Here is a 23,327-nt window from a genome sequence, read left to right as displayed (position 1 = left end):
CAGTAGTAATTCAGTCACCATTGTGAGGTGTAAAATAGTAGTAATGCAGTCAACAGTGTGAGGTGTAGATACAGTAGTAATTTAGTCACCATTGTGAAGTGTAGATACAGTAGTAATTTAGTCACCATTGTGAAGTGTAGATGAGGTGTAGATACAGAAGTAATTCAGTCACGATTGTGAAGTGTAGATATAGTAGTAATTCAGTCACCATTGTGAGGGGTAAAATAGTAGTAATTCAGTCACCTTTGTGAGGTGTAGATACAGAAGTAATTCAGTAACCATTGTGAGGTGTAAAATAGTAGTAACTCAGTCACCAGTGTGAGGTGTAGATGCAGAAGTTATTCAGTCACCAATGTGAGGTGTACATACAGTACTAATTCAGTCACCATTGTGAAGTGTAGAGACAGTAGTAATTCAGTTACCATTGTGAGGTGTAGATACAGAAGTTATTCAGTCACCAGTGTGAGGTGTAGATTCAGAAGTAATTCAGTCACCATTGTGAAGTATAGATACAGTAGTAATTCAGTCACCAATGTGAGGTTTAGATACAGTAGTAATTCAGTCACCGATGTGAGGTGTAGATACAGTAGTAATTTAGTTACCGATGTGAGGTGTAGATACAGAAGTAATCCAATCACCATTGTGAGGTGTAGATACAGAAGTAATTCAGTAACCATTGTGAAGTGTAGATACAGTAGTAATTCAGTAACCGATGTGAGGTGTAGATACAGAACTAATTCAGTCACCATTGTGAGGTGTAAAATAGTAGTATTTCAGTCACCATTGTGAGGTGTTGATACAGTAGTAATTCAGTCACCATTGTTAGGTGTTGATACAGTAGTAATTCAGTCACCATTGAGAGGTGTAGATACAGAAGTAATTCAGTCTCCAGTGTGAGGTGTAAAATAGCAGTAATTTAGTTACCATTGTAGATACAGTAGTAATTCAGTCACAATTGTGAGCTGTAGATACAGTAGTAATTCAGTCACAATTGTGAGGTGTAGATACAGTAGTAATTTAGTCACCATTGTGAAGTGTAGATGAGGTGTAGATACAGAAGTAATTCAGTAACCATTGTGAAGTGTAGTTACAGTAGTAATTCAGTTACCGATGTGAGGTGTAGAGACAGAAGTTATTCAGTCACCAGTGTGAGGTGTAGATTCAGAAGTAATTCAGTCACCATTGTGAGGTGTTGATACAGTAGTAATTCAGTCACCATTGTGAAGTGCAGAGACAGTAGTAATTCAGTTACCATTGTGAGGTGTAGATACAGAAGTAATTCAGTAACCATTGTGAAGTGTAGTTACAGTAGTAATTCAGTTACCGATGTGAGGTGTAGATACAGAACTAATTCAGTCACCATTGTGAGGTGTAGGTACAGTAGTAATTCAGTCACCGATGTGAGGTGTAGATACAGAAGTTATTCAGTCACCAGTGTGAGGTGTAGATGCAGAAGTTATTCAGTCACCAATGTGAGGTGTACATACAGTACTAATTCAGTCACCATTGTGAAGTGTAGATATAGTAGTAATTCAGTCACCATTGTTAGGTGTTGATACAGTAGTAATTCAGTCACCATTGTTAGGTGTTGATACAGTAGTAATTCAGTCACCATTGTGAGGTATAAAATAGTAGTAATTCAGTCACCATTATGAGGTGTAAAATAGTAGTAATTCAGTCGCCAATGTGAGGTGTAGATACAGTAGTAATTAATTCACCATTGTAAAGTGTAGATACAGTAGTAATTCAGTAACCGATGTGAGGTGTAGATACAGAACTAATTCAGTCACCATTGTGAGGTGTAAAATAGTAGTATTTCAGTCACCATTGTGATGTGTTGATAAAGTAGTAATTCAGTCACCATTGTGAGGGGTAAAATAGTAGTAATTCAGTCACCAATGTGAGGTTTAGATACAGTAGTAATTCAGTCACCAGTGTGAAGTGTAAAATAGTAGTAATTCAGTCCCCAGTGTGAGGTGTAGATACAGAAGTTATTCAGTCACCATTGTGAAGTGTAGATATAGTAGTAATTCAGTCACCATTGTTAGGTGTTGATACAGTAGTAATTCAGTCACCATTGAGAGGTGTAGATACAGAAGTAATTCAGTAACCATTATGAAGTGTAGATACAGTAGTAATTCAGTAACCAGTGTGAGGTGTAGATACAGAAGTAATCCAATCACCATTGTGAGGTGTAGATACAGTAGTAATTTAGTCACCATTATGAAGTGTAGATACAGTAGTAATTCAGTCACCATTGTGAAGTGCAGAGACAGTAGTAATTCAGTTACCATTGTGAGGTGTAGATACAGAAGTTATTCAGTCACCAATGGGAGGTGTACATACAGTAGTAATTCAGTCACAATTGTGAGGTGTAGATACAGTAGTAATTTAGTTACCGATGTGAGGTGTAGATACAGAACTAATTCAGTCACCATTGTGAGGTGTTGATAAAGTAGTAATTCAGTCACCATTGTGAAGTGCAGAGACAGTAGTAATTCAGTTACCATTGTGAGGTGTAGATACAGAAGTAATTCAGTAACCATTATGAAGTGTAGATACAGTAGTAATTCAGTAACCGATGTGAGGTGTAGATACAGAACTAATTCAGTCACCATTGTGAGGTGTTGATACAGTAGTAATTCAGTCACCATTGTGAGGGGTAAAATAGTAGTAATTCAGTCACCTTTGTGAGGTGTAGATACAGAAGTAATCCAATCACCATTGTGAGGTGTAGATACAGAAGTAATGCAGTCACCGGTGTGAGGTGTAGAAACAGAAGTAATTCAGTCACCATTGTGGGGTGTAAAATAGTAGTAATTCAGTCCCCAGTGTGAGGTGTAGATACAGAAGTAAATCAGTCACCGATGTGAGGTGTAGATACAGAAGTAATGCAGTCACCGGTGTGAGGTGTAGAAACAGAAGTAATTCAGTCACCATTGTGAGGGGTAAAATAGTAGTAATTCAGTCACCGATGTGAGGTGTAGATACAGAACTAATTCAGTCACCATTGTGAGGTGTTGATAAAGTAGTAATTCAGTCACCATTGTGAAGTGTAGAGACAGTAGTAATTCAGTTACCATTGTGAGGTGTAGATACAGAAGTAATCCAATCACCATTGTGAGGTGTAGATACAGAAGTTATTCAGTCACCAATGTGAGGTGTACATACAGTAGTAATTCAGTCACCATTGTGAGGTGTAAAATAGTAGTATTTCAGTCACTATTGTGATGTGTAAAATAGTAGTAATTCAGTCACCTTTGTGAGGTGTAGATACAGAAGTAATGCAGTCACCGGTGTGAGGTGTAGAAACAGAAGTAATTCAGTCACCATTGTGGGGTGTAAAATAGTAGTAATTCAGTCGCCAATGTGAGGTGTAGATACAGTAGTAATTCAGTTCCCGATGTGAGGTGTAGATACAGAAGTTATTCAGTCACCATTGTGAAGTGTAGATATAGTAGTAATTCAGTCTCCATTGTGAGGTGTAGATACAGTAGTTATTCAGTCACCATTGTGAAGTGTAGAGACAGTAGTAATTCAGTTACCATTGTGAGGTGTAGATACAGAAGTTATTCAGTCACCATTGTGAAGTGTAGATATAGTAGTAATTCAGTCACCATTGTAAAGTGTAGATACAGTAGTAATTCAGTCACCAATGTGAGGTTTAGATACAGTAGTAATTCAGTCACCGATGTTAGGTGTAAAATAGTAGTAATTCAGTAACCAGTGTGAGGTGTAGATACAGAAGTAATGCAGTCACCGGTGTGAGGTGTAGAAACAGAAGTAATTCAGTCACCATTGTGAAGTGTAGATACATTAGTAATTCAGTCACCAGTGTGAGGGGTAGATACAGAAGTAATTCAGTCACCGATATGAGGTGTAGATACAGAAGTAATTCAGTCAACATTGTGAAGTGTAGATACAGTAGTAATTCAGTTACTGATGTGTGGTGTAGATACAGTAGTAATTCAGTTACTGATGTGTGGTGTAGATACAGTAGTAATTCAGTCACCAGTGTGAGGTGTACATAGAGTAGGCTTTCTGGTGTTATTGAATGCCGACAAAGAAATACTCACAAATTCTTGTATAATATACATGTATACAAAAAGAATGAAAACCATATAAACTTGAAAGCTGTTTTTATTTCAGAACGATTCACATGAAATGCATGTGAAATCAAACAAAATCCAGGAAAAGAAAAGTAAAATTTTTGACATAATATATGTAGTAAACTAGATAAATAATTGTTTTCTTCTTCTGAGGAAATTAATGATACAAAGAAATGCACACAATATTGATAATGCAACAATCTGATTCCAAACTCATGCAATGTTACTGCAGAAACTCTAGATAGGTACTAGATACTAGCCTGTAATCTCACCATATCACACATCAATATCCCTACAGGTTTGAGTAGTGGTGGGGATCCCCGGACAGCCAGGGAGCATCTCTACATTCAAACAGAACACACTATAATGCTGCCTTCGTTAACGGTGGATATGCTAGATTGGAAAGAAGTGAAGGGGTAAGGGGTGCTGGCTTTGTCTGAGGTCCCCACCACTCAAGATGATGATGACAATGGTGATTATGATGATGGTGGTATTGGCATGTTAACATAGGATCTACAGCAAAATGCAAATAAATAGTGGTTTTGGTGTAAAATGAATTACTAAAAATAATGATTTTGGTGTAAAAAAAAAGTCATATCGACAGATAAATATGTAGCATTAAATTTTGTATGCTGTAAGTTGTCAATATTTCACAGTGAGACTTAGTTGCACATTACTGTGAAAGTCAGTCTTTTGTGAAATACATGTTATTTACAATAAGATAAACCATAAATTAAGTTTTTGGCGTCAAAATTTGAGTCATCATGATCACTTTATATAAATAAACAAATATAGAAGGAATAGAAATTTTAAGTACATGTACTTAACAAAAAATAAAATAGGTTTTGGAATCTTTAAAAAGATTTTCATAAGCATGCATTGCTTAAGCCTCTGGTTGTTCAAAAGAAAACTACTTATGTGAAATACAACTTCCCATACCAAGTTATTTAATTAGAATACCAAATATTCAATACCATTGGATGCATTTTTAATTAACTTAAACAAATTACAAGTCAACAAAAACCTATAGTCACATGAGGATGGTTGTCTACTGGTAAAAGGTTTTACAAACATGACAAGCCAGAAAAATCATTAGGAATCAAAGATCTCTCAAATCATTTGATTAAAGTTATACTCAATTTTACACTGCTCTATGAATTACATACAGTATTTTTTTGCCACAGAAACATAACTTCTGAGCCCAGTTGTTCCGAGCTGAATTAGCTGAACCACACCTTTACGCAGTCATTTTTTTAATGTTTTTAAATCACATAAACTGAAAACTAAAATAACGTGGAGATCTGAAGATGAAAAAAAGAGATATTCCTCAAAACTTAAATTTTGAATAAATTTGCATTAATGGCCCATTAGCTAATCAGGTTTTGAACATTTCTGAGGCTTTACCACTCTGAAATAAACAACGCTTGCTGATATCAATAAATCAGTACTATATTTAATAAAAGATTTGGAAGTTGCCCTGCCAAGTTCATTTGCATCAAGTTCAAACTATGTGCTGAAAGATTTCACAATTTTTACATCTGATGAAGTGACTTTATCCTATATAGTGTGATATATTAACGGTCAGACGTAAATGTGACAAAATGTTATTTTTGTTCTCTATGATCCGAGATGGCTTCAGTTTGATGTGCGGTACGCTGCCATTGGTGGATTTTACTGAATGGATTTCTGCCCGTAAAGCTTTGGTACTGAACTGAAGATACAGAGATAATCGGTGTACTACAAATTATTCGCTTGCTGATGAATGAATGACAATGTATAAAACTTTGGTGTTAAAAATACCAACAGAATTTAGTGCCATGATTTTAGTTGAAGATAAATAAATACCCTCAGTATGGTACCATCTACTGCCAGATTCAATTATGATTTAGCAAGACTGGCATCAGGAAATCCCAATATGTATTTATCACACTGATGACCTTTCTCCCATACTACTGTTATAATACTGATAACTCTTCTATAGCTCACCAAATGATCTAACATCTACATTCAATTACATTAACAAAAACATTTAAAGTCACTAGATAGAACACAATTCCCCAATCTGGTTCAGCTAATATAGCATTGCTATTTCTTCAATATCATTGATAAATTCTACTAGAAAATGTCAAAATCTAATTATTTATGAAGAAAGGGATTCTTTAATTAAATACCAAATTCATTATATGGATCTTTACTGTAAAGCATGTTTTTAACTTCGGAGAACCGAAAATTAACTTGATAAAATACATAACTTGTTATAGACTTGTTATGTTCCTAAGACAATCCTGTAAAGGGACAAAAACATCACTTTATTATATACATGACTTCATACATTTTTACTGTTCCAAGTAAAAGAGGTTAAATTTTTTGAATAGATGAAGATGATTTTTTTTCAGCAATCTGTTGGTAGAGCCACGGAAGCAGTGTGTTGATCATAGTGTTACAAATGGCAGTTAGCACTATAAAATCACCTGTTAATACTTGTTGGTCAATTTTGGATGTAATTACTCATTCAACCCTGAAACTTCAAAATAAACTTTTCCAACCGTTGAGTTGGAGGAGTTCAAACGCGTCTTCAGGGGTGAATGAGATAATAATGCCTTGGGCTGCCTAAGGGAGATAGCTGAGTGATATGCAATATACTTAATAAGTGTGATATGACTTTATCTGGCAGTACAACAGAGCTTTCTACAAATGTTGGTGACTTGGCAAGACATCCGACTCCAAGGGAATTACACATATACTAGGTTATACACTGGCAACTATAAGGAATGTTGTCAAAACATAGTCTCTACACTAAATGCATCACCAATGAAACTTGTTGTCAAAAGAACTATTAGAGAACAAAATATCATACTCTCAAAATATATTAGTAAAAATCATGATAAGCAGGATAGACTATGACTTGTTGTATTTACCCAGTATGTTTGGTAATCCACAGGATGGCTGTATGGAAACAATATTGAGCTAAAAATTACTAGTGTATAAATTATCGTTCTGTGAATAAAAATGAATTTGATAAAATAATACAACTTACAATAAATTAACGGAGACAATTACTATAGCACTGCAACTAGCCAAGATAGAACATGATGAAAACCGATTACAAATTACCATCGTTAGCCAGGTAACTATATGACACATCAGTGTAAAATATAACTCGCATTTCTCTATGATAAATATTAATTAGTTGTACCATATGATTGTTTGACCAAAAAAGAACAAAATCTTGTTAATCACAAATGAAATTATCTTTTCAAGCGTTTTTAGATCTTCATGATTAAAAAATTAGACAAAAAATAAATCTAACAACAATCTTCAATTAAATAAAGAAAATGCCTCAAAAATATTGCATACAGATAAATTTATTTCGGAAGTTGTACAATCCAGTACAGCCGCACACTAACAAACTTAACAAACCTGCTTCAGATTTAATTGGTGTTCAACAATAAAGAATATAACGAACTCCTGCAGCATTGCCTGGTGTTGCCCTCTTGTGTTAAGTTAAACACATATCTAACACCCGGCATCATGTTGCCCCCATTATCCTTGCATAATATTTTTTTTATCATTTGAAATTACTTTGTTTTCAACTTAAAACTAATTTCCAGCTCTCGAACAGTTCTTGGGGTGATAAATTATCTTTCACATATATACACTTAATATATATCAATAGTGTAGTGCAATACTGTATTTAAGCATTTTGAAATACCTGATAATTGAAATTTAAAACTTAAATGATTATGTTGATAATTCTATATGACAGAAAAATCAACTACCTTTTGCTAATTTTGCTAAAAAAAAAAGGTTCACAAACTTAATAAGTAAACCCTTTCACCACTGTAGACCATATTGGACTCATCCAGATCAATGCATGGTAGAGTCTACTTAAGTTACATAGGGGTGAAAGGGTTAAGATAGAAAACTAAGGAGAAAAACTTCAACGCACACTGAGGAAATACATAAAACAAAACCAGAACTCTACAATATTTAGTTTAGCACTCTTTGTATGGGTTTAATTGATCCACTCTTCTTAGCGATCAAATGGAACAATTTAAAACCTTCCTGTCCAAATATGGAGTGAAGGATTTAGTAACAAGTCTCTTGATTTAATCACATGAGGGGTAACTCCTTAACTGAAAGCAATAAAGTGTGATTAGTCACATGTTTCTAGGTTACAGAACATACGATTGTATAGATATATTTATATAACACAAACTCTATATATACAAATTTGTACCTAAATGTGATTACATTCACATCAATTTCATAACAAATACTCAATAACAATTCTTTTTTTTCTAATATTTTTTTTATAACTTTTTTGTTTTTCTGTCTAAAAATAACACACTTCAACATAGTTAACAAGTAAAAATAATGTACAAGGGTTTTTGAACAGATTTGCACATGTAACTGCAAAAATCATTTTTCTGTTTTAACTCGAACCAGACTGTGTTCCTGTTACATTAAATTTGTTTGAATATCACAATAGAATGTACTGGAATAATGTAACTAAAATGCATTTGACACACATTTTATCTATATTAGATGTTTTTCTGAAGATAAGATGGAACATTTGACACAAACAGCTTTTAGCCATATTTAAAATGAATTACAAACACATTTTTAATAGATAATCTCAAATATAAAATTGTATTACTGACCATATTCGATGGAATTCTATAAAAACATCTATCCTATAAACCATTTGATGGGGCAAGCAAAATAGAGTCAAGTCCTTCTTCATTCAACAAGGACAATGTCATCTTCTTTGTCAACATTCAGGATAGTTGTAGAACGGACAGATTTAAATGCAGTTTATCATTCTGACTAGTGTAATAAGACATGGTAATATCGTATTTATCTAATAGATAGCTGTGCAGAATCTGTTCAGAAAAAAGTTGCACAAAACAAATGATGAATGAGTTGATACCTGTAAATGGTGAAAGACAACTACAATACCCGACTAACTCATCTTCATCAATAATAGGGTGGTGGCACCTACCTGCACACAGGTCAACCAATATGTACATGCTACACAAGGAATGATAATGGCCATCTCACAGACAGGGAGGAATACGTACAGGGCCTGGATGAGCAATGGACATGCAAAGGTGGGCGGAGCTTATTATGTACAAGACTGCATATGTAGGGGGAGAGTGACATTCATTCCACCGTGTCACTTATACCACACACTAATTACTCGTCAACACACTCATACACTGTAAATCTACCTCTGCATCAACATCACACATTCTTATATTTAACTGTAGCTAAGTCTAGGTTCTCCATTGGTATTTACATACATATCTAATCCTACTTATTTACAGAATAATTTTACTGGGCTCCATATTTTATTAACTTCTGGTTTGTTCTACACTACAACAACATATCTGACAAAGGACATTGATAAAATCCCTTGTCCAACACTTACTTTATTACTTAACAGATCTGACAAAGGACATTGATAGTCTCCCTTGTCCAACACTTACTATATTACTTAACAGATCTGACAAAGGACATTGATAGTCTCCCTTGTTTAACATTACTGATGTGAAAAAGGACATTGATCGTCTCCCCTTGTCCATCATTTAATATAACTTTATAGATGTGAAAAGGACATTACGGATCTGAACTGTCTAACATTTATGATAGTTTATTTGGTAGATGTGAAAAAGGACTTGATATTCTGTGCTATCCAGCACTAATTATAGCATGAAGAATGTAAAAAAGTATAGATTATCTGAGATGCCCTACATGCAAGATCCTGTAGCGAGAAACATAGAAAAACAAGTGGTTGTGTACATCGGAGGAATCACATTTCCAGGAAGAATTCCATCCATATATTGACTAGAAGAGAAGTTATGTCTTTTACCAAAGACTTCATTCTTAATGTACATCTGAACTTTACATGTAAAACAAGGTAAGTGAACGAATCCACATGTGTCATAGCTCGGACGGCATCGTAAGTGTATCAATGTACATTAAGTAGGAAGAACATGCAGTCTTCTACAAACTACTTGAAAACATGCATTAGATGTTTCTCTATACATACATTAACAATATATATGCATATTTGTGTATATTTGGCATTAAACACAGATATTTGAGCAAAGTACCTCACCTTTCTATTTTACAGAACTAGGTCTGTTGACCAGATCAAACACACTTAATTTATACCATTTATCCTTAGAATTTCTCCCAATTGATGTTCAAAATTGACCATATCATTAATTATTGAAACATTTCCTCATTCATCTTTTTTCTTTTTTTTTTTTTTTTTCATTTTCAGAATTTTTTCTTATTTTTTTTTGTTTTGTTTTAAATGATTTCTTATAGATTCATTTTCGTTCCATTCACTTATTCCTGGGTGTTGAAATGTGGGCTATATTGTTGATCAATGGAAATGCATCCTATAGGCATGATATTGAAATTATAAATGGAATGACATTCATATCAGTACGCTCACATACTCAAGGCTCCGCCCACCTCTCCTGATGCTGCCATTCAAAACATGTTACCGAATGAGATCTGAGTACACAATACAGGCTAAAACAACAATGATATGAAGAGTACAGTATAAAACCTTGGGTGACATGCACCACACCAATGATATAACACGACCAACTATCTTAAGTGTTTTTCCTGGGTAATAGTATAATATATAATATGTGTATTCTCTAAATGACCTGACTGTGTAAATAAAAAACAAATCTGAAATATAGAGTAAGACTTTAAACAGACATGTAAGGCTAGCTACTAACTGAATTATTTATCACAGTGTGTTATTAGTTTAACATCGCATCTACTATCACCACGTCTCGTACTTGACAAGCTACAATGATGTCATCATTAGCTAGCTGTTTATCACGGTCACCGTAATCCGATACGTCTCCTACGTCTACTTAACATACATCTATAGATCTCAACCAACCAAAAGTCACCACAATCAACTCATGTAAGAGTTATTAGTTTGCATCACTTTTTCAATATGGAAATTATATGTCCTTGGGTTATGATGCACTCATATGATTTTACAAACTTTCATCAAGATATATTTCCTGAATCGTAATGCGGATGCAGTATTTTTTATGCAATTTGATCATAATGATACTTGCAGTATGATATTAAAACAAGTAATCTTTATACTTTCATAATTTTTGAACTCCAACCCCAGATTTCAGAATCTTAGAATTTCATGGTACTTTGACAAACATAAAATGTATACCAATAAAACCTTGGATCACACATGATAGTTATACGAAGGGTAACAAGGAGGATGTACTTTTATGAGCATATATATACAAAGTCTTTTGAAATGATGTGGACAATTTATCTATATCTTTGATCCTTATATGATGACTTTCAAAATACATACAGTGTATTTGCATCTTAAAGACGGTGAACATATTGTTCTTTCACAATACATCAAATAAATGCAAATGTAGTGTTAACCAATCAAATTGCTTGTAAATAAGTTAACGTGGAAGACATTCTTATGATACAATGCAGTGCTTGATTGGTCCTTTGTACTAGCGCTGTGAGTGGACATTAGCAATCCTGATACAATGCAGTAATTGATTGGTCCTTTGTACTAGCGCTGCAAGTGGACGATAGCAATCCACCAGTCAGCCCACACGGTTTCCTGATCTGCTCGGCGAGTCTGCGGGCCTGGGAGATGGTAGAACAGCGTTTCTATAGGAATACATTGCCCTGTATAAGCTAGGACGTATATATTCTTACTAGGTATCTAGGAGCTCCTTCCTGTGTATAATAAGCTGGAAACATTAACCATTGAGTACTTTCTAGTTGTAAATTTGTCCCATTATATATCATTTTTTCTCTCTCTCTATATATATATATATTTGTATTCACACATACAAGTCACACATATACTATTTTCCTAAGTCCACGAAGTACACTGTGAACATGTTGACACATCAACCTCATGTCTGCAGTGGTCGTCAACATACGCCAATCACAGTTTCACAAATGAGACAACTACAAAAAATTGGGCTGCATACATTCAAACTAGACTCAATGTCACTTTCCTGCTTTCTAATTTGGACTCATGTTTCTGTATGTCCATCCAAAGCTCTCAGCAAAAGTTATTTTGCTTCAATATTTTTAGTGAAATTTTGCAGTCGAGAATGACAATTTTTAATGTAAATGCAGACATACTTTTTCTAATCATCTACACCATTTGCAAAAACTGTTGATCTTAATTTTGCATAAACCTATCTACATCTCTAACACATTAAAGTCTACCATCCTAAGACACGAGGAACTGTAGTAAGTCTGCTGCGGACATCAGGGCCTGTGACCCATTCCACCGCGGACAGCTCCCGCAGTTAGTGCTGATCTAGGTCCACACAAGCACATAATAAAAATATCACACGCAGACAAAATCTTTCTTTCTCCTAAACTCATGATGATTTATCAAGAATCTGCCTCCAACATTTCTAAGAAAAGCTTGTGCATCATGACACGTCCATCCTTTTTCACGTCAAACCAGTACTGTTTGGCGAGCAGTTTGATGTGTGTTAGTGGGGGCAGGAGAAGGTAGAGATGGCCGAGGCGGCGCAGATTCCCAGCGTACCGAGACTTCACGTAGTCAATTAGAGCGTCCTGGAGTTTATCCTGAAGGTTGCGTACAGCTTCACTGTTCTCTATCACGACATCTGCAAATCAACAGAAACAGTAAATTCCTGTACCAAAGCTTTGTATACCATACTAAACTACTTACATTCAAATCTATGGTAAAATACTAAGTCTGTCCTACAGTAGTGTACTATTACACAGTTATCATCACTTGTAGAGGATGGGGTCAAAAAACAAATTCAATGTGAACAGGATATTTGGGATCTTCAATCAAAATCCTACTATATCGGTCGGGATCAGATTTAACAGGAGTTGAAGGTAACTCTCAAGTTATGCAAAATAATGATAACGAGGTTTACCTAAAATTTGTTTTTTGAGTTACTTTCAAAGAAATCACTCCAAACTTTCATATACTAGAAATAAACCAGTTGATTTTAATATATTCTAAAGCTTACCATCATCTATAACTTAAGGTACCCTTCACAAATATGTAAATACATTGTTCAATACCAGAAATTAATTAGCATCTTTTGTTATTTCAGTGAGCTATACTATCTAATGGAGGTATTAGTGTTATTGAGTGCGGTAGAGCTCCATCAGACTTAAGAGGTAAGACTGCAGTAGATGAGTCACTGCTGCGTTACTTCTCCCTGCATCACGTATGAATATTGCATGATGGAATCCATATAAGTGCACCTTCATGTAATATTGATACAAGTCAAAAGATCTATCTTTCCCGTTCGAAGATAATTACAATCTTCAGCACTGCCTTATCACAGTTCAGACAACACCACAGAATATATCTTATACTAATCAATATCCTTCTTAAACTCTAGAAATTAGAAAAAAATCAAATGTGTCTTTAATCCTAGTAACTTGAAAACTTATTTACTTTTACAGCTACAAAAAATGTAATTATATGTTCATACCTATATTACACAATGTCATGGCTTTGAGGAGAAGATACTCTTCCTTTGTTACTCCCATATTTGTAAATTTTTTGGCGAGTTTGCGGGTGAGGTTATCAAGTTCTGGACTACACTGGCATTTTTTACACTCGTCCGCTGTCATCTGTAAATCTTCGGCAAAGCGAATGTATCCAATGTAGGGGCAGGATCTAAACACGAGATTCAGACAGAGTATCTCCAGCCAAGAGTGCTGTAGCAGGTTCATCTGGTCACTCAGCGACAAATTGCAGAAGCCTGTTGGGTATGATTAACTATCAGTATACACAATATACAGAGGCCTGGTGCTTGGGTCAGACAGAAATTCATATCTAAATGTGATCAATAAACTTCAATATTTTCAAATAGTACTTTGACAGAATAAACATTTTTTATAGAGCTATTGGAACAGTAATCTTGCGCAAGGCTATGAAAACTTAGTGTTTTTTACTGTCTTTAGGCCAAAATACATATTACTTATGTTTCCAATTTTCTCTACAATACCTTACTTATTGTTTCAGTAACTTCCAATATTGTAATCTTGGAAAACCCCATTTTTTACGACAGAGCCGAAATTGGAAACAAATATTTGGCTTGGCCTTATATCCATTATTTCAGGGTTTAATATCAATGAAGTAAAATACAGAGTAGAGATATTACTTGCCGACATTTATCACAAAACATCTTTTTATCACAGAGTAGCACCACCTTTGTTCACATATTGGTATTTAAAACAAATCAGGAGGATATTCCCAGATTAAATTTTGCTCCAACTGAATATGAAGTTTTCCATATACCTATATGTAACTACTACATACCTGGCACCTGTTTGGCCCAGCTTATAGTAATGACCAATTCTCGGTCGGCTAGGTCAGAAAATGCTGCTATAAATCGCATCTCATCATTGACAAGTTCTGGTTCTGGGTTGGCATATAGTTTGTCTAACTGTGATTCAATGTTCAGCAACTGGGTCAAAATCTTGTTTTCATGTTGGACTGTAATTTAACAACATCAATCATTACATAACAAAGTTTGTATACAGTACTAAAGGATGACAAAAAGAAATTCAACTGATTGTACTTAATGTTCATAGGGTGAAAAGAAATCACTTAGTATCCTGTCATCTTTTTCAGTGACGTATTTCAGTAATAAGGTTTCTTAAGGCACTGTCAGTTACTATAGTAACAAATAGACCAGGTATTTTAAGAGACAAACAGGGCTGCTGCCTTAACTGTAGGCAGTATATGGGTTGTATAACCAGTATTACTCACATTCGTAGCATGCCTTTTTCACCATGGGCAGTATAGGCTGTATGAGTGGCTGACTGAGACTGTCCAGACTTCTCTTGTACTTCTGTCTCCCACCACGTACTCGGTCAAGACGCACACCTGTAATACATAACATGCAAAAAATGTTATATTTTCAAACACTTGTTTTATGCATTAAGACACTTGTCATACACAACATCCAAAAAATGGTATAATTTCAAACATCTTTATTTTATGAAATGTAGAAAGGGCTTGTTCCTGGTGCTATTGTCTTAGGGTTATACATATATAGTTGTCCAAGACCCTTTACAACCAAAACATTGTATCAAAGTTCTTATGATACATACATTTTGTTTATGCCAGAACTGTCCATTTTTTATATGAGAGTTGTCTCCCTTGTACTTGATCATGTTTTTGTAGATCAAAACAGCCAGTGTGCCAGGAATGTTGGCACAGCCATTGAAATCTGGCATATCTCCTTGGCCGATTGTTTGCGGAGGAGGAATGGGTTGTTGACAAGTGGAGATACCTGTTGTTAAATGTCAGCGAGGTAAACAACCTACAGACTTGTTATTTATGACCATTGATAATACCAAAATACATATATATTACCATACAATTACGTATTTATGTCTGTACACATGTCCAGGGAATTCTCAAATTTTACACTAACTTTGCATTGGATCTATCTTGTGAACCAATTTAAAGGCAAAATGCAAAAAACAAAATGTCTGGTATCTGTTTTTTACACCTTTATGTACATGCTAGTACAGTATGTGTGTTTACCCGCCTCGACCAGTCTGTGCAGGCAGGTGAGCTGTTTAGCCAACGAATCCTATTAAGTGTGATGGAGGCTGCCTAACCTTTCCCAGCAATGCTTCATTATTTACCATTACATCAAAGGGTACATATATGTAAAAGTTGCAATACAAAATGACAGACATGATTACTTTGTCCATACAGCAACTATTTCTCATCTCAACAAAGCATACACAAAATGATTGAAAAGCACAACCAGCATATTGCATCTGGGTACTACATTGGGCCAGCTGGGTTGACTGTTCCTAGTTCACATGACATCTCTTAGTAAAAATTAGCAAAGGAAAATAACTTTGCAACCAAAATTGATTTAATAAAGTCATTCTTACTTGATAACAAAAACAAATTTTTTACTTGGGACCAAGTAAAACAGATTAAAAGTTTATTTTTCTGATCTACAAGCTTACCAACAGTTAATTATTTGCATAAGTAGTGAAGTAGATAAGCTCCTGCTTATAATCAAAAGGCAGAGATTTTTTTTGTAAAAAAATGAAATTATAATTAATAATTTCTTTCTTAAGTAACTCTTAATTAGCTATAGAAATTAGACAAACAACTCTGAATCAGAAAAATTCTAAACAAAATGGAACTCTTATTTGTTGGAGATACAACACAGTACACTGGGACTCTCTACCTTAATACTGTCTAATCTTAGAGGGCATACTTTTGCAAAGTTTTTCAGGTGCCCACTGAACTGTTACCAACAGGTTGATAAGAATATAAGTATCTAAGTCAGGTGGCTGAGGGTATCTAACTGTGAATGACCTCCATCGCCAGATACTGACAGAACTGCATTGTGCAATGTTGACATATTACAAATAAAAAAGAGGCAGAATTACACTTCAACGGTTGCTGGGTCAGATTGGTTAACCAGAAAAGTTTAACTTAGGGCGATACAAATCACTTCTGTTATCACATTTATCATTACTAGCGTCATCCCTCACCTACAACAAAACCAGTGACAAAGATGGTAGGGGGAAATTATATAAATAAATAATGGATTCTCAAGAAATCATATCTCCTTCGAGTTTTGCTATTATCTTGCAAACAATGTGTACGCAAAATTGATAATCATTCATAAAGGAAGTTGTCCAGACCACACCTATCAAAGTTGTACAGAATGACATGGATGATAAGAGACAACATCATCGCATCTAAATCTCAATGTTTTTAACAAAACAAACGTTACAAATGTTTACCCCTGACAGTTATCAACTCTGGGCTGTACATTGCCCAAGGTAGGATCTTACACCAATACAGCTATCAACCACCTAGATAATCCCCAATATACCTTATATGCATCAGATAATCATTAAATGTGCTCAGAAATTCTAGGGTTTTGTACTGTGTAAACACTGACACTGATGTTACTGGCCAACTGGTCTCATGGTAGTCAAGCTCAGCAGAGATACATGTTGGCTATGTGTTGTGTGAAGTGGTAGGCTATGTGATAGAGAGGTAGGCTGGTATGGTAGGCTGTGTATTGTGCGATGTGATATAGAGGTAGGCTAGTATGGTAGGCTGGTATGGTAGGCTGAGTATTGTGTGATGAGATAGGGTGGAAGGCTGGTGTGGAAGGCTGGTATGGTAGGCTGTGTATTCTAGTTCTAGTTCTAGTTTTAAATGGTACTGACCAACTTCAACAATTTGAAGATGAAATGTCAGACGAGGAGTGAAACATGGAAAGAGATTGTTTTTAAAAGATACGAGATGGTCTAATTTGCGTTTGAAAGGTGACGGTAGAGGGCTGATTTGAATAATTCCGTTGTGGGGCTCGAAATAATGTCAGGTGGGAGTTTATTTCACTCGGATATAGTTCGAGGGAAGAAGTATTGTGTGATGAGATAGGGTGGTAGGCTGGTATGGTAGGCTGTGTATTGTGTGGAGAGATAGGGTTGTGAAATAGGAAATTATTTCTCTTCATTCTCTTTCAAAAAAACCTATATCTTAAATATCTGCCTATATTACGACACCAATGCTCCTCTATGGTCCCCAAGAGCTGTAGGCTATAGATAGAATCCATTAGCTTTCCCTTTCCTGATTAGCTGTAGGCTACTACAGCCTCCACCTATCCTAAGACCTTTAGATTGTGACCTATTTGTACTGTTCAGTACTCAATGAATTAACATCTTGGACCATGGCATACAACAGAAATTGAACCAGGGAGAATCTGGTAAATAAGTATATATAGTGGTACACTCAACCAGCTTATCTGCAACGTTGCATCTAAGAGGGCATGTACATACAGTGCAAGAACAGGTTTGTCTGAGTATGTCAACACTGTGGATGATCAGTTGATGTTTTCTGAAGAAGATGTTTCCCCGAGAACCCGCTCACAATATATGTACAGCTGTATGTAATATGGGTGATGTATGTGGAGCAGGAGTTAGATATAACAGACTGTGTCTGGACTCATAACCAACATACATAAGGATGTCACACCAGTTACATCACCTACCTAACAATGACCGATATAATGCCCCGATCCAGTTTTGAAGGCAAAGAGTACTCCATCAAGTTCAAATGTATTTTTAACCTTAGCACTGTTGTGAAGTATTTGTACAAGTCATTTTCTACAGATACCTTCCACATAAAACACATCTTTCGATGCAATTGTTGGATATTAAGGTATTTGAAAATGAAAATTAAACAAAAGATGTTCTTGGAGCCAACTCTGTAGCTATCCACTGCCAATTCTACACTTCACCAATGCTTCTATCCAGAAATAGAGTGTAAAGGTATCAAAATGAAAGATGAATCTCTTGCCAAGGGAAGTAACTCTAAAGTAAAAACAGTTGTTTTACGTCGCTTTATCTTCTAAAATGAATATTAACAGAAAATACTAAAAGGCGAAGATATTATAGCTCTCCTTCGTGATTATAGTACTGGTGCAGTGGTACATTTTACCTTTAGTAAAATCATATAAAAGGGTAGACAAAATTAACACATTGCTGCACTCCCCCTCCCACTTTTCCAGACTTTTTCACATGAAATTGCAAGAAGTATAATTGTCCTATTTTCAATAATCAAAACCATTAATTTACTTTACTTGAGAAAGGAGGAATATTGTCAAATAGTTGCAGGAAACAGCATAACATAGTACATTGCTTGTAACAATGAAATGTTGAAACATTTACAAGCCAAGTTTTCAGTTCTCTCTTCCTAAATCAGTGAAAGATGTGAGAAAGTGTCCCTACGAGGAGTTGTTTAAAGCAGTATCACTAGAACTTGAGTGTTACTGATGCCTCCCAATCAACATCAACTGTGATTTACACACAAAGATCAGGGTTTAGAAGGCCTTACACCTCCACACAATTCATGGGATGTAATCAAGGCTCCACTGTTCTTCCTCCCTTGCTGCCAACACATTGGTTTGTCATTGATTTCTACCCAAACCATGCTGGCCCCTACACTGTCAGGTCTTCGCTCAATAACGTCCTGTCACGCCCGACAACAGATAATGAAAATCTAGGGAGGGGCAGACCCAATTAAGCTAGTAATCAGGAAACATTTCCATTTTACTATGCTGCATTCTGTGCAGGATATTTACAAAAAACTGTCAGAAACAAATGGAAACTACTGCCTCATGGAATGCCTCCAAATGAGACAAGATTTTACACAACCACTACCATAGATCACAAAACACCACGACACAAGGTTGATAAGTGGCTACTTAACCAAAACTAACCTACAACTATATATACAACACCAATCTTTCCAGCAGGAATTTTATATTGTCACCTAAAAATAAGGCTGCTAGACAGGAAGGGGAAACACCAGTATAATCTTACAACAGCATGCACTTTTGGCGTGATGTGTAGCATTATTATACGGTGGCATTAATCAAGAACAAGATGCATTGCTTGCTGAGAAAAATTCCACTGCATAATGTATATTTGGCATGACACTAGTACATGGCCACATTTTTCAACATACCCTATGCTCTATCAGGCTAGACGCCATGAATTATGTCACTATATATATATACGAAGCAGGAAACAGCTGATGTTAATGTGAAGGTGAAGGAAATGTCAGTCATTTATTTATAATAGTTAATTATTCTTTAATCACAGAAGGAAGAAGATTTACTTACAGTGACGAAGGTAAGATATTTGTATGATGGTTAAGCCCTGATACTGTCGAGACTCTTCATAAATCTAACAGGTAATATTACACTGTCCTACATAAATAACTGTCCTGTATTACTTGGCGTATATTATGCTGTTCCGTTGAGTCATATTACCTCAATGTGACACACATTAGAAAAGTGCTTCATATCTGCATTCTCCATTAGCTGCTTGATAACCTTGTGTCTGGTGAATATGCATAACTGTCTTCTGTCAATTGGTCAAACAGAGGCAGTGCACTAGGTCAAACAGAGGCAGTGCACTTGGTCAAACAGAGGCAGTGCACTAGGAATATATTTTCTGTGCAAAAGTTAGTTGTCTCTTAAATTTGTGACACATTTTCTTTACGGGGGGGGGGGAAACTAATCAAGAAATGATGATATCAGCGGAATACACTTTCTTGGATAGATTGTATTATCTGTCATTTCAATCTAATCCAATAGGACATGCTAGAGTTGTCATGTTTGAAGATAATTATAGACCCGTCTTTCACCTATGGCCTTCATTTCATGAAGGTCTCCTTATAAAACCCATTACGGGTATACATCAGATATCACCTGTAGCCGTTACACACCTAGAGCTTTCTACACCATGTTTGTTCACCTGTAAATCATGGCACTGTCGGACATTAGCCTGGAAAATGCAGCCCAATACATTGCATGCTCAGATAGACAGAACTTTGGGTTTTTAATGAAGGACATTGATTTCAGTAATTAACTCAAGTGGTGATAACGCCATCAATTCAATAACCAATTCAGATAACGATTATCAATGAGTTTCACTTATGCACAAAACCGCCCATTTAAGACAACCATCTATCCAAAGGACCACCCCTTAATACACCAACCGTGGCAGGATGTGGACCATGTATCCACATGTACTCTCACATATAGTCCAAAGAATGAAGGTCACCATTGATCTAGAGGAACAAGGTCGGCTACCTACACTAACCATGGAAGGCCAACATTTTCAGGGAACAATCGACCCCTACCTACGGCAACCAGGAACGCATCTACCATGTCAAGAACATGCAAGTAGATCTAAAGAACAAATTGTGAAGAACATTTAGAGAATGACCTCATTGGGCAATGCGTGACTTTGGTTGTTTCCTTTTTTTAAATGTTGATTCAATAACCAGAAGCCAAGCACCATTCCTTTCAGAGTCTTTACCTTTATCTGGAATGTCAATAATTGTCTTTTCCTTAACTTTCCCATACATTATGTTGACATAACAGCTCACACTACTTTGCCATATGATCAGCTGAGAGGTGGTATCATGTGTGTTGGATGGTGGGGAGCTGTACTGTACCAGATCTACATTGGTCTACATCAGTGTAGTACATGTGGTCCTCCCATACACACATACGTAAGACATTGACCCAGCTGACAGTATCAATACACACCAAGAAATTGTTGACATTTTAGGAGGAAGCTATCCATATCTTCTCTTACAACAGAGCTTTACTTCATCCTATCTATAACCTACCACATTTACTTCTACAGAACAAACTTCAATTTAGCACTTTCGTGGACTTAACTTTAACCCAACAAATAAAATGCTCTCTAATGATACTCCAGTTCTTACGTATAACAGTCATCAATCATGATTACAATTATACATCATAACTGACATACTTTATTATTTATATGTAATTGTATATAAATTATGGACGATTTATTCAAGTTTCTAACCGAAACAAGTATATCAATTTCATGTGTAATTTGAAATGGGACAGTTGGTCAGAGTGTTTGAATACATTTTATGATGCATCAGTGTATATATATCAAACTACACCGCCATTTAAATGATGTACATCCTATTACAGTTTTCGAATTAGATTTATTGAGCTATTTTAGACTTAGTCATTGAAGGATCAGACAGAGATCGACAATTAATGCTCGTATATTACTTGTTATTTTCAAGTTACAAACTCTGGGGCAGTGATAAATCAACAGAGCGAAAATTAAATCAATAACAAAAACCTGTAAATAATTCTTACAATACACTGATCAACTTTAAAAATAACTTGATGATGAATTAGACAATTTGTAATATTTCCTTTAATAATTGTCACATTAATATTAATCACAAATATTTAATGAGATTTTATTGTGATACAATATATTTAAAATTAAAACAGACAAATCAAATTGACAATATGCAGATGCACTCGAGCCTGCATCGTTACCACACAGTGACTAAAGAATAGGGTAACTCAGTATAAATGGGACACTTGATTGACTGGTGCAGGTGTTGGCTCATTTTGCTGACGAAGAATAAATTCTGCAATTCTCAAATTATCATAATTAAATTCTAATCATGTCAAATGTGGTCAAAATGTCAACCTAAGAATTATACTATAATTCTGACAAAACGACAAGAATAAGCCCTCGAGTTTAAAAGTGTATGACTAATTTACCTAACCAATGACGTTTGGACAGACTTTGCATAACGGGATGCCTAAACAACGTAGATTGTTGAGGTACGGGTTGTCACGTAAGGATCACTTTGGGATCAGATTTGATACCAGATGTCATGACAGTAAAAAGAAACTGTCAACAGCCTAACAAACAGGAGAAGTCAGATCTGGTGATAAAGTATATACACCTATTGCAGTCAGTCTCCTTAGATCCTGTACTGTATCATTAGGGAGGAGTTGTCTAGTACAATATCATTATTAGACAGTTCCTTATACACTCACAGGCTTCACCGGACAAACATTGTAACAACTTGTCCAAAGCCAAAAGTGGCTGGTTTGAAAATTAAGAAAAAAATAATCATGTTCAATCAAGTCCTACATGTTTCGCACTTTCTACCACATTGTTTGGAAAGCGACCATCCATATTTCTTAAAACTTTTGATAGACTGATCTTTCTCTTTGTCTATTTTTGACTGATTTTACCTGGTAATTTCAACCATTTTGTCCACCTTTAATAATCTTACTTTCCTGTTCACTTCATCATTTCCTTTTTTTTAAACAATTATCTGTCCATTTTTGAAAACCTCTACATATCACGTTTGTTAATGGTGATAATATGTTTGAGCTCAATTTAAAGCACATGGGCTCTTGATCAGTTACCACAACTTGTTCAAAACATACAACTGACTCAGATTAATCATTTACTTTCAGAACCTATCACAAAGAAAGGTCCAAGATGTTGCAGTCACTTGCAATTGCTGAAGCAAAAACTGTTATCTTGGAAACTGAATGATGACCTTTCTTGATTTATTGGATTTGTTTAACTCAAACATAAATCATCTGTTTAATATATTAGTCCACATATAGCCTTAACTAGTCCGATAATTAGACTTTAAATGACACACCACACTAAGATAAAATCTCCATTGATAAAAAAACTTCCCCTACAGAAAATTTGCCCTGTAACAGAAAAGTGAATAGATTGGTTGCAGATGTCCTCTGAATTAGGAAGTGTTACAACACTTACGTTACCCAGTAG

General features: G+C 35.4%; 1 protein-coding gene across 4 annotated transcripts in view; it reads right to left on the bottom strand.

Annotated features, from left to right (window-relative positions):
• Positions 1-4,123: 4,123 nt before the first annotated feature.
• LOC110467253 (estrogen-related receptor gamma-like) overlaps positions 4,124-23,327 on the bottom strand; it is a 100,113-nt gene continuing 80,909 nt past the window's right edge. For all 4 annotated transcript variants that reach the window (XM_021524294.1, XM_021524293.1, XM_021524296.1 and 1 more), the window contains exons 4-7: positions 14,926-15,042; positions 14,473-14,649; positions 13,640-13,912; positions 4,124-12,790 (exon numbers count right to left, since the gene is read on the bottom strand). In XM_021524294.1, coding sequence (XP_021379969.1) covers positions 12,549-12,790; positions 13,640-13,912; positions 14,473-14,649; positions 14,926-15,042 — 809 coding nt within the window. In that variant the 3' untranslated portion in view covers positions 4,124-12,548. The remainder of the gene's footprint in view (positions 12,791-13,639; positions 13,913-14,472; positions 14,650-14,925; positions 15,043-23,327) is intronic.

The sequence above is a fragment of the Mizuhopecten yessoensis genome, unplaced genomic scaffold (genome assembly GCF_002113885.1).
Source record: "Mizuhopecten yessoensis strain PY_sf001 unplaced genomic scaffold, ASM211388v2 scaffold11167, whole genome shotgun sequence".
Lineage (NCBI taxonomy): Eukaryota > Metazoa > Mollusca > Bivalvia > Pectinida > Pectinidae > Mizuhopecten > Mizuhopecten yessoensis.
Note: the sequence above shows the minus strand (reverse complement) of the source record. Positions and strands in the feature narration are given on the sequence as shown.